This window comes from Otolemur garnettii, unplaced genomic scaffold (assembly GCF_000181295.1).
Source record: "Otolemur garnettii isolate 467f Iridium unplaced genomic scaffold, OtoGar3 scaffold00084, whole genome shotgun sequence".
NCBI lineage: Eukaryota > Metazoa > Chordata > Mammalia > Primates > Galagidae > Otolemur > Otolemur garnettii.
Window position 1 is genome coordinate 7,770,700 of NW_003852479.1, and position 13,716 is coordinate 7,784,415.

The 13,716-nt window shown below is 44.8% G+C and overlaps 1 protein-coding gene across 1 annotated transcript in view; it reads left to right on the forward strand.

Annotated features, from left to right (window-relative positions):
* The window catches only part of PRKCI (protein kinase C iota), a 62,503-nt gene that overhangs the window by 17,639 nt on the left and 31,148 nt on the right, over positions 1–13,716 (forward strand). The window contains exons 3-4 of the mRNA XM_003794658.3: positions 8,946–9,035; positions 12,107–12,157. Coding sequence (XP_003794706.1) covers positions 8,946–9,035; positions 12,107–12,157 — 141 coding nt within the window. The remainder of the gene's footprint in view (positions 1–8,945; positions 9,036–12,106; positions 12,158–13,716) is intronic.

The window sequence follows — 13,716 nt, forward strand, 5'->3', positions numbered from 1 at the left end:
TCAGTCTTTGTTTTACAACCTTTTTACCCCCAAATGAAGTGAAATTAATTTGACTTATTTTCAGCAATAGGGTAAGCATCTCATCAAATAGTGTGGCATTTTACTTTAATTTTGTGCATGTGTCGTCTTATATTTTAAGAGACTACTTTTTTTTTTTGAGACAGAGCGTCAAGCTGTCGCCCTGGGCAAAGTGTTGTGACGTCACAGCTCACAGCAACCTCCAACTCTTAGGCTTAAGCGATTCTCTTGCCTCAGCCTTCCAAGTAGCTGGGACTACAGGCGCTTGACAACGCCCAGCTATTTTTTGGTTATAGTTGTCATTGTTGTTTGGCAGGCCCGGGCTGGATTCATATTGGCCAACTCTAGTGTATGTGGCTGGCTCCCTAGCCACTTGCGTGCGCTGAGCCAAGAGACTACCTTTTTTGACTGAATATTACTACAAAGAAAATGTTTGTGGGCTCGGCACTTGTAGCTCAGTGGCCATATACACCCAGGCAGACAAATTCAAACCTGGCCTGGGCCTGCTAAACAACAGTGACAACTACAACAACAAAAAAATAGCTGGGTGTTGTGGCAGGTGCCTGTAGTCCCAGCTACTTGGGAAGCTGAGGCAAGAGAATCGCTTGAGCTCAAGAGTATGAGGTTGCTGTGAGCTGTGACATCACAGCAGCATCTCACATAGTGAGACTCTGTCTCAAAAAAAGAAAATGTTGGCTTGGCACCTGTAGCACAGTGGTTACAGTGCCAGCCACATACAGTGAGGGTGGTGGGTTCAAGCCCAGCCTGGGCCTGCTAAAGAACAATGACAGCTGCAACATAAAAAATAGCTGGCCATTATGGTGGGTGCCTATAGTCTCAGCAACTTGGGAGGCTGAGGCAAGAGAATCACTTAAGCCTAAGAGTTTGAGGTTGCTGTGAGCTGTGACACCACGACACTCTACCAAGGGCAACATAGTGGGACTCTTATCTCCAAAAAAGGAAAAGAAAAGAAAATGTTATAAAGAGGTCATGACAGATGTCATTTCAAAGAGGAGGCACAAACTTGATCGGTCAGTGACTTCTACTCAGAAAACATATATTAATCTCTGTGCGCTATGGCTGGGTGTTTCCTCTCCTCAAACTCAGTCTGATAGGGAGCTGGACACGTGTGTAATAAATGTGGTGAATTCTTGAACGAGTGGACAGGGATGAACTTAGTAGAAATGGGGCTGTCAGGGCCCATCACAGACGACCGAATCAGGGTCTGTGTCTTTACAGGAGCCCCAGTAAGTTGAACGTATGTGGATGTTAAAGTTGGAGGAGCATGGGGCTGTATCCCCAAAAGCTTTGCAAACCACATTAGACTTTATTTTACATGACAGACTGCCATCGAAGTATAGTTAAGAAGCACCCACTGTGTGTACTGCTTTGGCATAATGACTTTCCGTTAATTATAACACAAATAGAATTTTGGGGTCTCTTTTTTTGTTTCCTTTTCTGAAGATAGGATCTTGTTCAGGTGCCTAGGCTCACATGCAGTGTTGTGATGACAGATCCCTGCAGCCTCAAACCACTGGCTCAGACAATCCGCCCAGCTTAGCTTCCCAATGAGTAGCCAGACTTTTTTTTTTTTTTTTTGAGACAGAGCCTCAAGCTGAGCCCCTGGGTAGAGTACTGTGGCATCACAGCTCACAGCAACCTCCAACTCCCGGGCTTAGGCGATTCTCCTGCCTCAGCCTCCCAAGTAGCTGGGACCACAGGTGCTTACAACAATGCCCAGCTATTTTTTGTTGCAGTTTGGCCAGGGCAGAGTTTGAACCCTCCACCCTTGGTATATGGGGCTGGTACCCTACCCACAGAGCCATAGGTGCCGCCCTGAATAACATTTTTATTAGAAGAACTTGACTTACAGATAATCTGTTTAAAAATCGTATGGCACCTTTATGCTTTGTATTATACACAAAGAGAGAGTCATGTTCCTAGACTGTCACACGGCCATCTCTCTGCCTGGTCATTGGAGTCTTAAATGTCTTCCAAGGAGCCACCTTCCTTCATTTACTTTGTAACTCTTGCCTTATCTTTTGTCTTGTGTTTTTGGTGGTGTTTTTTGTTATTGTATGGTAGAATGTTAGCTCCAATACAGCAGAGATAATTGTCCATTTTATTGATGGTGGGGCTCAAGTGCCTAGATGTTCAAAAATACTTGTGAATTGTACAACGGGCTAGCAGCAAGCCTTTCCACGGTTTAGCTTTACTTCAGTTATTGGAGAATTCAGCATTGTGAGTTGCTGTTTATCCTTTTTTTTCTTAAAGCAATAGTATATTTTTATTTATTTGTTTGTTTGAGACAGAGTCTCACTACGTCACCCTCCATAAAGTGCTGTGGGGTCACAGCTCACAGCAACCTCAAACTCTTGGGCTCATGTGATTCTCTTGCCTCAGGCTCCTGAGTAGCTGGGACTCTAGGTGCTCACTACAATTAGAGATGGGGGTCTTCCTCTGGCTCAGGTGGTCTTGAATCCATCAGCCCAGGTGATCCACCTGCCTCAGCTTATGAGAGTGCTGGAGATTACAGGTGTGAGCTACTGCATCCGGCAATGATATATTATAACTAACAGATTCATGTAGTAAATTAATTTACTTTTTTGATGCAACAGTCTTACCCTCTCGTATGGCAGTTTGCTGTTCTTTTTCCCTAAATGTTTTAGTTTCTGGGGAAACTAAAACCTTTGTAGCCTTTGCCTTGTTCAAGTAAAAGGTTAAATATTTCATTATGTTCTGTTGATTCCCTGCTTAATTCTGATACCAGTCTTTTCTCAATTTTAGGCTCACAGTGGAAATAGTAATTATTTTAAGTACTTTCAATTACTCTTCAGTTGTAATTTTGTTATGTTTGTTTTCAACCATGTAGGTATTGGGGGATGCTGATCTGGAGAAAAATGTCACAAGGACCAGTCAAAGACAGGACTGTAATTTGATTTCCTTGATGTATGAGAAACTGTTCTAGGAGCCAGACGTTTAATTGTGGGATTTAACCCTTTGAGCAAATAAAGACCATAAGCTTGCTTCTCTTTAAACAGACCCACAACTGCCTTTTCTCCTTGTACCCCAAACTAGTCTTACTGATTTGTTTTGATGTGGAAGAACTGGTTTGCTTAATCTAACTAAACATTTTAGAATGAATAGTAATTTTATAACCATTCTATCCCCTCCCCCTTCCCATAGTCTTTGTTTTGAGGCAGAGTTTCTCAGTCTCCACCCTGGCTAGAGTGCCCTGGCGTCAGCCAAGCTCACAGCAACCTCAAACTCCTAGGCTCAAGCCATCCTCCTATAGGGGCCCACCATAAAGCCAGCTAATTTTTCTATTTTTAATAGAGATGGGGTTGCGTTCTTGCTTAGGCTGGTCTCAAACTCCTGAGCTAAAGGATCCATCCTCCTTGGCCTTGCAGTGTGTTGGGATTTCAGGTGTGAGGCACTGCACCCCACCCCACATGCTCATATGTGGTGAGGGGTTGGGAGTAGGGAGCAGCAAATGCATCTTTTTTTAAACAAATGTGATGTTTTAGCTCAGCTATTTTTGTTTTTAATTGAGACAGAGTCTTATTTTGTCACCCTTGGTAAGGTGCTGTGGTGTCATAGCTCACAGCACCCTCAAACTCAAGCGATCTTCCTGCCTCAGCCTCCAGAGTAACTGGGACTACAGGCACCTGCCACAACACCTGGCTATTTTTGTTGTTGTTGTTGTTGTTTAGCAGGCCTGGGCCAGGTTCAAATCCACCAGGCCCAGAGCATGGGGCCAGCGCCCTAACCACTGAGCTATGGGCACCCCCCATTTTTATTTTTTTGTTTGTTTCATCTTATTTTACTTATCATCACTGTTATTTTTTGAGATAGGGTTTCATCTGTTGCCTGGGCTGCAGCTCAGTGGTGGGATCATACCTCACAGCAACCTCAAAATCCTGGGTTTGGTGATCATCTACCTCGGCCTCCTGAGTAGCAGGGCCTACAAGTGCCTACCACCATACCCAGCTAATGTTTTTTTAATGTTCTGTAGATATGAGGTCTTGCTGTATTGCTCAGGCTGGTCTCAAACTCCTGCCCTCAAGGGATCCGCCCACCTCGGCCTCCCAGATTTCCGGGATCACAGGTGTGAGCCGCCAGTGGGCGTGAGAGATCATTTAACATGCTCCTTTCGCCCTCGTGGCCTGCAGGCTCACCTTGCCTCGTTAGGGCTGGGTGTTTTATGTGACTCAGTTGTACCAGCCCTCACTGAACCTTGTCCTCTTTGGATGGGTATTTGGACTGCTGGAAGTTTAACCATTACGGGGGTGGCACAGAGAGTGCGTGTTGTATTTTGGCAACTGTATTTGTCTGTGGACAAGTTCCCTGAAACACAGTGTGTCCTTCACAACAGGGGTGCCAAGTGACTGCCACTAATACTGTGCCATTTATCACATTTTTACCAACAGCATGTGTGAGTTTGTGCTCTTTAAAAACATGTAAAAGATGGTGTAAAGGAAGAAATTGAAAACTGGCGATTTGCAGAGGCTGCGGGTGCATTGTGTGGATGTAGTTCTTTTATTTATGCCCTGATGGCTTCCATAGGTGAGATTTGTGGAAATTTAAAGTGAATATAAGCGTTCTTTGAGGTAAAGAGTATATGGAGTGTTTCTGAATTTTAGGAGGTTAAACTTCTTAGCAGCTTGCATTATAAAATAGGACCTGTTCATGGGGGGTAAATTGAGTGCGGAGATGTAAGAAATGTCACCGTACTGAGAATGGTGACAGGTGTACTTTCTGTGGTGTTTTTCTGAACGTCTTTGCTCCTATGTAATGTTAACTGGTACCTTCAGAGCTGAAACGGCAGGTCGCTCATGCCTCTCACCACCCTGTGTGACGTCTTCAGGAGTGTGGTCATTTCAGAAAGCTTCTGGAGACGACTTGTCACTGAGCCTGTTATCAGTCCCGCTTCACTGATATAGACAGTATTATGTGCCAAACCGAACATTTCAAAATGAAAATCAATAGCAATAGAAGAAAAAGCTAAGTACCACTCCGAGCAGATCTAGTTTTATAACTGACACAATTTCCTTTCTGCTCAAGGAAGCCCCTGTAGCCTTTTGTAAAGTGCAAGTCTAGTGATGAATTATTTCAGGTTTTTCATGTCTTTATTTCATTTTTTTAAAAACTTGTTTTATTGAGGTTCACTCAACATGCAATAAGCAATGCATATTAGAATCTTGCAGTTGAGTTTTGATACTTAGGGGACCATCAGCACACAAGATAGAAAACATGGTTGCCCAGATGCAGCCTCATGCTGCCCTTCCCCAGCCTGCCTCCCGTTACTGGAGCTTGCTGTTTCTGAGCTTTGTAGGATATATTCCTGCAGCATGGACTCTTTTCTTTCGGGGGACGGCCTGGCTTCTCTTGCTCGATTATCCCTGCTGTGTATAGATCAGGAGTTCACGGCCTCTGACTCCCCAACTCTCTATCCTGTTTGTTCTGTAGTTTGTTCATCTCTCTTTTTTTTTTTTTTTTTTTTTTGAGACAGAGCCTCAAGCTGTCCCCCTGGGTAGAGTGCCGTGGCATTACAGCTCACAGCAACCTCCAACTCCTGGGCTCAAGCGAGTCTCCTGCCTCCTCCTCCCAAGTAGCTGGGACCACAGGCACCCGCCACAACGCCCGGCTATTTTTTGGTTGCAGCCGTCATTGTTGTTTTGGCGGGTCCGGGCTGGGGATTCGAACCCACCACCTTAGGTGTACGTGGCTGGTGCCTTAGCCGGTTGAGCTATAGGCACCGAGCCAGTTTGTTCATCTCTTGATGGTTAGTAGGTTGCTACCACTTTTTGGCTGTTATAAATAAAAAGGGCTGTGAACAACCACTACAAGTCTTTGCATGGATTACTTGTTTCCTTTTTTCTTGGGTAGATATCTGGAAGGAGAATGGCGCGATCATATGGTAGGTGTATATGCTTGTGTGTCTTTTTCTTTTTCTTTTTGAGGCAGGGTTTTTCTCTGTTGCCCCGGCTAGACTGTAGTGGGTCCTTCACAGCTAAAACTGCCGCTGGACTAGCTGGGAGGACCGGTGCCTGCCACCACACGTGGCTGGTTTTTCCCTTGTTTTGTAGAGACAGCGTCTGTGGCTCAGTCTGGTTTGTGAACCTTCAGCCTTGGCCTCACAAAGTGTTAAGATTACAGGGGTGATCTCAGTTTGGGTCTCTCTTGCCATCCATGCTTCATACCTCTGGCTTCGTGAACATAGCACAGGTGATTAAAGTAACTTTTAATGCCCCTGTCTACAGATTCTTCATCTGGGTCACTTCAGGATCAGTTTCCCTTGCCTGATTTGTTCCCCCGTTGTGAGTCACATGTTCTTGCTTCTTCACATGCCTGGTGATATTCTATTGGATTCTACCTTCTGGGACATTGAGTGTACACTAGGACCTCCCTAGTTGGCCACCACCCTGCAGTGACCACCTCCTGTGCTGGCCTAGTGTTCATAGACTGGACATGCAGCACCTGTGCCTGTCAGCACAGGCCAGTTGTTCCTGGTGGTGTCTACTCACAGAGGTTCTACTGAGCTTTGTCCTGAGATACAATTAAGTTAGTTTGAAACAGTTGATCCTTCACTGTTTCATTTCCAATATCTTTTTTTCTTTTTTTGAGATAGAGTCTCACTATGTCGTCCTTAGTAGAGTGCTGTGACGTCACAGCTCACAGCAACCTCCAAGTCTTGGGCTTAAGCAATTCTCTTGCCTTAGCCTCCCAAGTAGCTAGGACTACAGGTGCCTGCCACAATGCCCAGCTATTTTTTGTTGCATTTGTCCTTGTTTTGGCTGGCCTGGGCCAGGTTCGAACCTATTAGCCTCGATATATGTGGCTGGCACTGTCCCGACTGAGCTACAGGTGCTGCCCATTTCCAATATCTTTTTTTTTTTTTTTTTTTGAGACAGAGCCTCAAACTTTCCCCCTGGGTAGAGTGCTGTGACATCACAGCTCACAGCAACCTCCAACTCCTGGGCTCAAGCGAGTCTCCTGCCTCTGCCTACCAAGTAGCTGGGACCACAGGCATCCGCCACAATGCCTGGCTATTTTTTGGTTGCAGCCATCATTGTTGTTTGGCGGGCCCAGGCTGGATTCGAACCTGCCATCTTAGGTGTATGTGGCTGGTGCCTTAGCCGCTTGAGCCACAGGAGCCGAGCCCATTTCTTATATCTTAAACCATTGTTTTATTTATATATCTGTTTTTAGAGCTGGGGTTTCACTTTTTTACCCAAGCTGGTCTAAAACTCCTGGCCTCAAGTGAGTGGTTTTTGAGCGAGAGACTCAACATGCCCTTACCTGAGAAGAAGTAATAGAAGGAAAGAAAAAATGGGTCCCAGAGAAGGAAAAAGGAAGTAGAGATTCAGTGGCCGAGTTGGAGAAGAGGATAGAGGGACTGTTTGTGTTGTGTTTTGTTTTGTTTTGTTTGGGGGGGGGCAGCAGGAACAAGGGCTTCATTTTGTGCTCTCAGGTGGCTGGTTGAAGTTGGGACAGGGTTGAGGCCACCCACTGCAGTGACCACAGGAGCGAGCAGGACGCAGCGTGGGGCCCCTAGCCCAGACTCCACCCTGCTCAGAGCGATGTTTTCATTAGCAGGGCCCTGGCCCAGGGAGCCGAGCCACCCGGTTAGTTGCTCAGCGTCACTCTGGTCTTGGGTTCTTGGAGATGTTTCTTCCGTCCCCTCTCTGTGAACCTTTGCTAAAACTGCGTTCCCATCTGAAGGCGGCTTGGGGCTGTGCTCAGTGCCGAGTGCTTGGTAGCTCCTCCTTTCTGTGACTGACTCCTTGAGCTTGCTCTCATGTGAAGAAAAACAATTGACAAAATGATTGTTGGAGACCTCTAACCCACCAGGGAGTGGCATTTGGAGAAAGAGGCCACAGAAGGCTTGCTCTTAACCATCCCCATTAGTTACGTAGCTGGGACAATTTCAAATGGGATCAGGACAGTTTACATTTACTATATTTTGAACTTAGGTGACAGGAATAAAATGATTTTCTGCATATATATGTGTATGTGTATATAAAATTCGAAGTCTGTGGGCCTCATGTAATATTTTGTGTTGTTAAAAGAAAACTTCAGACAAATTTAACACTTTAATTGAGCAAAGAATGATTAGCAAGTCTAGCAGCTGCTCTGCCCCCACCTAGGATGGGTTCCCGGTGGCTGTGAGCTGCAGCCACAGGGTGGCCAGAGAGGAATCGAGGCAGAAAATGGAAGTGAGGCACAGAAGCTGCTGGGTCGGGCTCAGCTGAGCACTCGCCTTGTCTGAACGCTATTTGGAAAGCTGTGCATCCGAGAGAGGTTGCAGTGCGGCTGCTGTGATCAGCTGAGAGTCGGCCATTTACTGTAGGAGGAGAGACCAACAAGCAGAACTTGCCACGTGTGAGGAGGTGGCTTTAGGCTGTACTGGGTTCACCGGTACACAGAAGTGGGCCTGCAGTGGTGTGAGCCATACTCCGGCTCAGTCCCTGGGAGGCCAAGGCAGGAGCATCACTCGAGGCCAGGAGTGCCAGACAAGCCTGGGCAACATAGGGAAACCCGTCTCTGCAAAAAGGACTTAAAAATGGCCAGGTTTAGTGGTGAGTGCCTACAGTCCCAGCCACTCCAGAGGCTGAGGAGGAAGAGGGCTTGAGCCCTGGAGTGTGAGGCTGCCCTCACAGCTGTGGTCGTGCCATTGCACTCCAGCCTGGGCAGCATTGCGAGGTCCTGTCCTTAAAAAAAGGGAAGCTATGTCACCTACTTCAGAGAACAGAATTGTCTAAATAACTGTCTAAAGATTTGTCCTTGTCAGATATTTCTCTGTACACACACACATAAATTTAGAAAGTTTATTTTCACCAAGATACTATATTCTAGGATATAATAATAGTAATCTTCATATTCAGAGGTTTTAAAAAGTGAGCTTTACGTATTGTATTTTCCAGGAGACCCGTGTACGGTGTCATCTCAGTTGGAGTTAGAAGAAGCCTTCAGGCTGTATGAGCTTAACAAGGACTCCGAGCTCCTGATTCACGGTAAGGGAGAGGTCGTTTCATTCTCCTCTAGAGCCATAGTTTTTTTGAAATAACTCTCTTCTTGGCCACTCTCCCCAAGTACTGGTTCTTAAGACGTTCAGGGAGGTCAGACCAGTCCCTCTCAGGTTCTGGAGTCGGTTGTCTCTGTGCCGTCTCAGAAGCTGCAGAGTGACGCCGTGTCGCTGCACATTTAGGGCCAGACTTTAGAATTGAGAAAGAGCCTAATGATCCCCAGAGGTAAGGGACCTTAAACGTCCTTTATTTTGTTTAGGGGTTAATAGTGGAACTACATAGTACTTTACAGACATTAATATTAAAACTCAGCAACTTTGAGATGTGGGTAACGACATACAAGAAGCATAAACTTGGCAACAGTGTAACTGGTACACTGTAGATCTGGAATGTCATCTTAGGAACTAAGATTTCAGGTTTGCAGGCGGCACATGTGGCTCAGGGAGTAGGGCGCTGGCCCCATATACCAAGCATGGCAGGTTCAAACTCAGCCCCAGCCAAACTGCAACAACAACAAAAGTAGCTGGGCTAACTATGGCGGGCACCTGTAGTCCCAGTTACTTGGGAGGCTGAGGAAAGAGAATCCCCTAAGCCCAAGAGCTGGAGGTTGCTGTGAGCCTTGATGCCACGGCACTTTACCGAGGGTGCCAAACTAAGAGTCTATCTCTTTAAAAAAAAAAATTCAAGTGTGCATTTTTTTCATTCTTCTGTGCTGTACCTCAGTTCTTTCTGTCATGTAGAGCCCCCAGAATATGCTGCATTTATTTTATTACTTGTAACATTTTTGGGAACAGTAGGAGATCAGACTTAGGAAATTGTTTAAAGAATGAAACAAATATAAATCTTTCCTCAGGTATAGTGAATTGTTTCAGTGTCTTGTTATTATTTTGCACTTTATAGTGTATTCTTTTTTAAAAACCCTAGTTTCTAGATGTTTTTCTACCTTCACAATGTAACATAGTGACTCCAAAGGGGTCTGTAATCTAGTTTGTTGAGATCCTAGTAGAGCTTCAGAAGTGATCTATTTTTTTGTCATCTCTTTCTAGAATAAAATTACAGTGAATAAGGATTTGACTGCCCAGTGTATTTAACAGTTTTGAGTTTTATTGTTTTTCTCAAAATTTCAAAATGTTAAGGGGTACAGATGTTTTTGTTACATGGATACCTCTTACAATCCTTAAATTGAGGCTTTTAGTGTGCCCTTCACTTAAATACTGTGCATTAAATCCAGTAGGTTAAGTTTTAGGCCCCTACACCCCCTGATTTTTTGCTTTTATTGCTTTTTTAAAATTTTATAATTTTATTTGATGTGTCTGACAGTCAGCAGTTAGTTTTCATCCACATTGACTGTAGATTTTTGAAAGTGGTAACAGGTATGTAGGTCACCAAAGTATGGAGCTTGCTTGGTGAATCTTCATCTTCATTGCGTTTTCTAGATAACTGCACACTGATGGTATGGGACATTCCTTATGCCTTTGGCCCAGACAGCTTTGCTGAGCCTGGTATCAATGCGCATATCTGGAGTTCCCAACTCTTTCATGGCAAATTTCCGGATCTCTTTCTGAGTGCCTGAGGGGCACGCTTCTTCTTAAAGCCCACTCCATGGATGGGCTTGTGAATATTGATAGTGTATTCTCGAGTCACCACCTTGTTGATGGCAGACTGGCCGCCCTTCTCCACCCTTCTTTGCGGGAGCCACTCTGCAGGGCCCAAGTTGGAAAGAAGAATTTTTTTTTTTTGAGACAGAGTCTCACTTTGTCACCCTGGGCAGAGCCATGGCTCACAGCAAACTCGTATTTTTAGGCTGAAGCAATTTTCTTGCCTCAGCCTCCCAAGTAGTTGAGACTGTAGGCACCCACCACAATGCCCAGCTGTTTTTTTAGAGATGGAGTCTCGCTCTTGCTCAGGCTGGTCTCAAACTCATGAGTTCAAGGGATCCACTTGCCTCAGCCTCCCAGAATACTGGGATTATAGGGCAAGCCACTGCCTGGCTTGTTTTATTGCCTTTTTTTTTCTTGGTAGAGGCAAAGTCTCACTTAATCGCCCTCAGTAGAGTGCCGTAGTGTCACACAGCTTACAGTAATCTCCAACTCCTGGGCTTAGGTGATCTTGCCTTAGCCTCCTGAGTAGCTGAGACTATAGGCACCCACCACAGTGCCGGCTATTTTTTTGTTGCAGTTTGGCTGGGGCTGGGCTTGAACCCACCACCCTTGGCATATGGGGCTGGCGCCCTACTCACTGAGCCACAGGTGCTGCCTTGTTTTATTGCTGTTTATAGTATATCACATACCTGTTTTCAGAAGTTAGCTTATGTCTCTGCTTTTAAAATACATATTAGGAACTGTGCTTCCTATAGTCTGCACTCTTTATTAAACTGTGTGCTTTATTTTATTTTTCTGAGATGAGTCCCACAGTGTTTTGCCCAAGCTGGTCTCATGGGCTCTAGCCATCCTCCCAGATTGCAGACGTGGCCGCTGTGCCTGGCCACTCCGGGTCCTCAGTGTGTCAGGGGCTGCAGGTGGCTGACTAGATTCTCATAACGCAGTGTTGGCTTATATTCTGCCACATTACGAAAATGATCTGAATTAGTACGTTTGTAAATTCATAGTTCCTAAGATAAACTTACAGTTTCAGATTTTTGGTACTGTTTCTGGTGCTAATTTATTCCTTACGTCTTTTTTAAATTAATGTTTTATGTTTCATATTTGCATACATTTTAATAATTCTTCATTGTAGCGTGGTTGCCCTACCATCCCAAAGACTTAAGGAAATAATAGTTAAGATTTTTTTAAGGACAACAAATGATGTAACAGAGACTGTAATTTGAGTATCTGGTACAGTGTTTATAGATGTGTTCGTTTTCAGAAAACTTTTTGTGTGGCCGTGGTAAATGAATCCCTTCAGCAAACACCACTGACTGTATCTTGTCTCAGATGGAGAAAAGGTCAGGTTGAAATCTGGGCCAATTTTTTTTGTATTTGAATTTTAAATATAATTTTACATTTCTGTATAATTTGTTTGTTTTAAGTATCCTGTTAACCAATTTTATTTTCTTTCAGTATTTCCTTGTGTGCCAGAACGTCCCGGAATGCCCTGTCCAGGAGAAGACAGTGAGTGTTTGTGCAGGTCACACCCCTGAAGAGCTGTCAGGCAGTGGAGGGTGAACAGAAATCACAGCAGAGCTGACAATTCATGGGATTCCTTTTCCAGTTTTCAGTCTAATTTAGGATATATTACATACCTAAATTCTGCTTTTGCCAGATTGAATCCAGATAATTCTCAGTTAAAAGCAATGTAATACTTGTTGTATGATAAGAAAGGAAAATTAAGATATTTTAAGTCTTCCTCATTTTTAATCTTGTAATTTTATTTTTCTTTTGAGACAGAGCCTCAAGCTGTTGCCCTGGGTAGAGTGCTGTGGCATCACAGCTCACAGAAAGCTCCAACTCCTGGGCTTAAGTGATTCTCTTTCCTCAGCCTCCCAAGTAGCTGGGCCTATAGGTGCCCGTCACAGAGCCCAGCTATTTTTTGGTTGTAGTTGTTGTTTGGCAGGCCCAGGCTGACTTTGATCCCGCCAGCTCTGGTGTATGTGGCTGGCGTCCCAGTCGCTTGAGCTACAGGTGCCAAGCCTGATCTTGGAATTTTCAGACCTATGGAGAAATTGAGACGACACTGGAAACAGGAGCCCTGTATATCCTTTGTCCAGATTTACCAGCTGTGAACATTTCCCCTTTATCTGTAACATACACATACAAACATAGCAAACGCACTTGTTTTATTATTTTTTCTTTGTGCCATTTGAGAGTAACTGATGCAACTCTTTGCCTCTGCGTACCTGAGCGTGTGTCCTTTGGGATTGTTGGGAATTGCTTTTGAATGTCTGAGCCAATGGCACTCGCTACTGAGGTGAACTGGAGAGTCAAAGCATTTGTTCTGATGCAATGTTAACATGCCAGCTTGTGTTAGCTCACACGGCACTGCCTTTGGTGTGTGGCAGACTTTACCAGCTGTGGATGTCAGGCAGCCCACTTCCGTTTATGGTTTCTGGACATGTCCATGAATTTAGAAGGAATAGTGGCAAATGTTTTGCTTTGAATTAAGTGAAATTGTTATAAACTGTGAATTGTGACTCTTCATGCTTCTCAGTGAGAAGGGAAAATTAAAGAACTGTGGGTCTTTGTCCACGCACATGTGTGGGGAGCCGGGTGCTGTAAAGGAAGGAGGCCTGTGAGGGCCGGGTGAGCCCGAGGCGACAGTGGAACGTGCAGTCTGGGTTCACTAGGGAAATGTCTCGGGGGAAATCCAGTGGCAGAGGATTAAAGCCGCCTTCACAGAGCTGTCGCAGCAGCCATGATCTCTGTGCAGAGCTAGAATTTCCAAAGGCTTGGAAGCAGAAATTATATTCATTATATTTCACACGCACTTTCCCCCTTTAAAATTTACTGGTGGGTATTTTGATACCAACTCTCCCTCAGTAAAACATATGTTCGTGCACTAGGGTGCGTGGGGAAATTGATAACCACTCATGGGCTCTCTGCCCTTTTAATTCCTAGGCAACATTAAAATATTTAAATTTAAGGTAAGTCAAGTTCTAGTTCATGGAAGTTTCTGAAAAAGAATGTATTCTTAGGCTCGGCACCAATAGCTCAACCGGCTAAGGCGCCAGCCA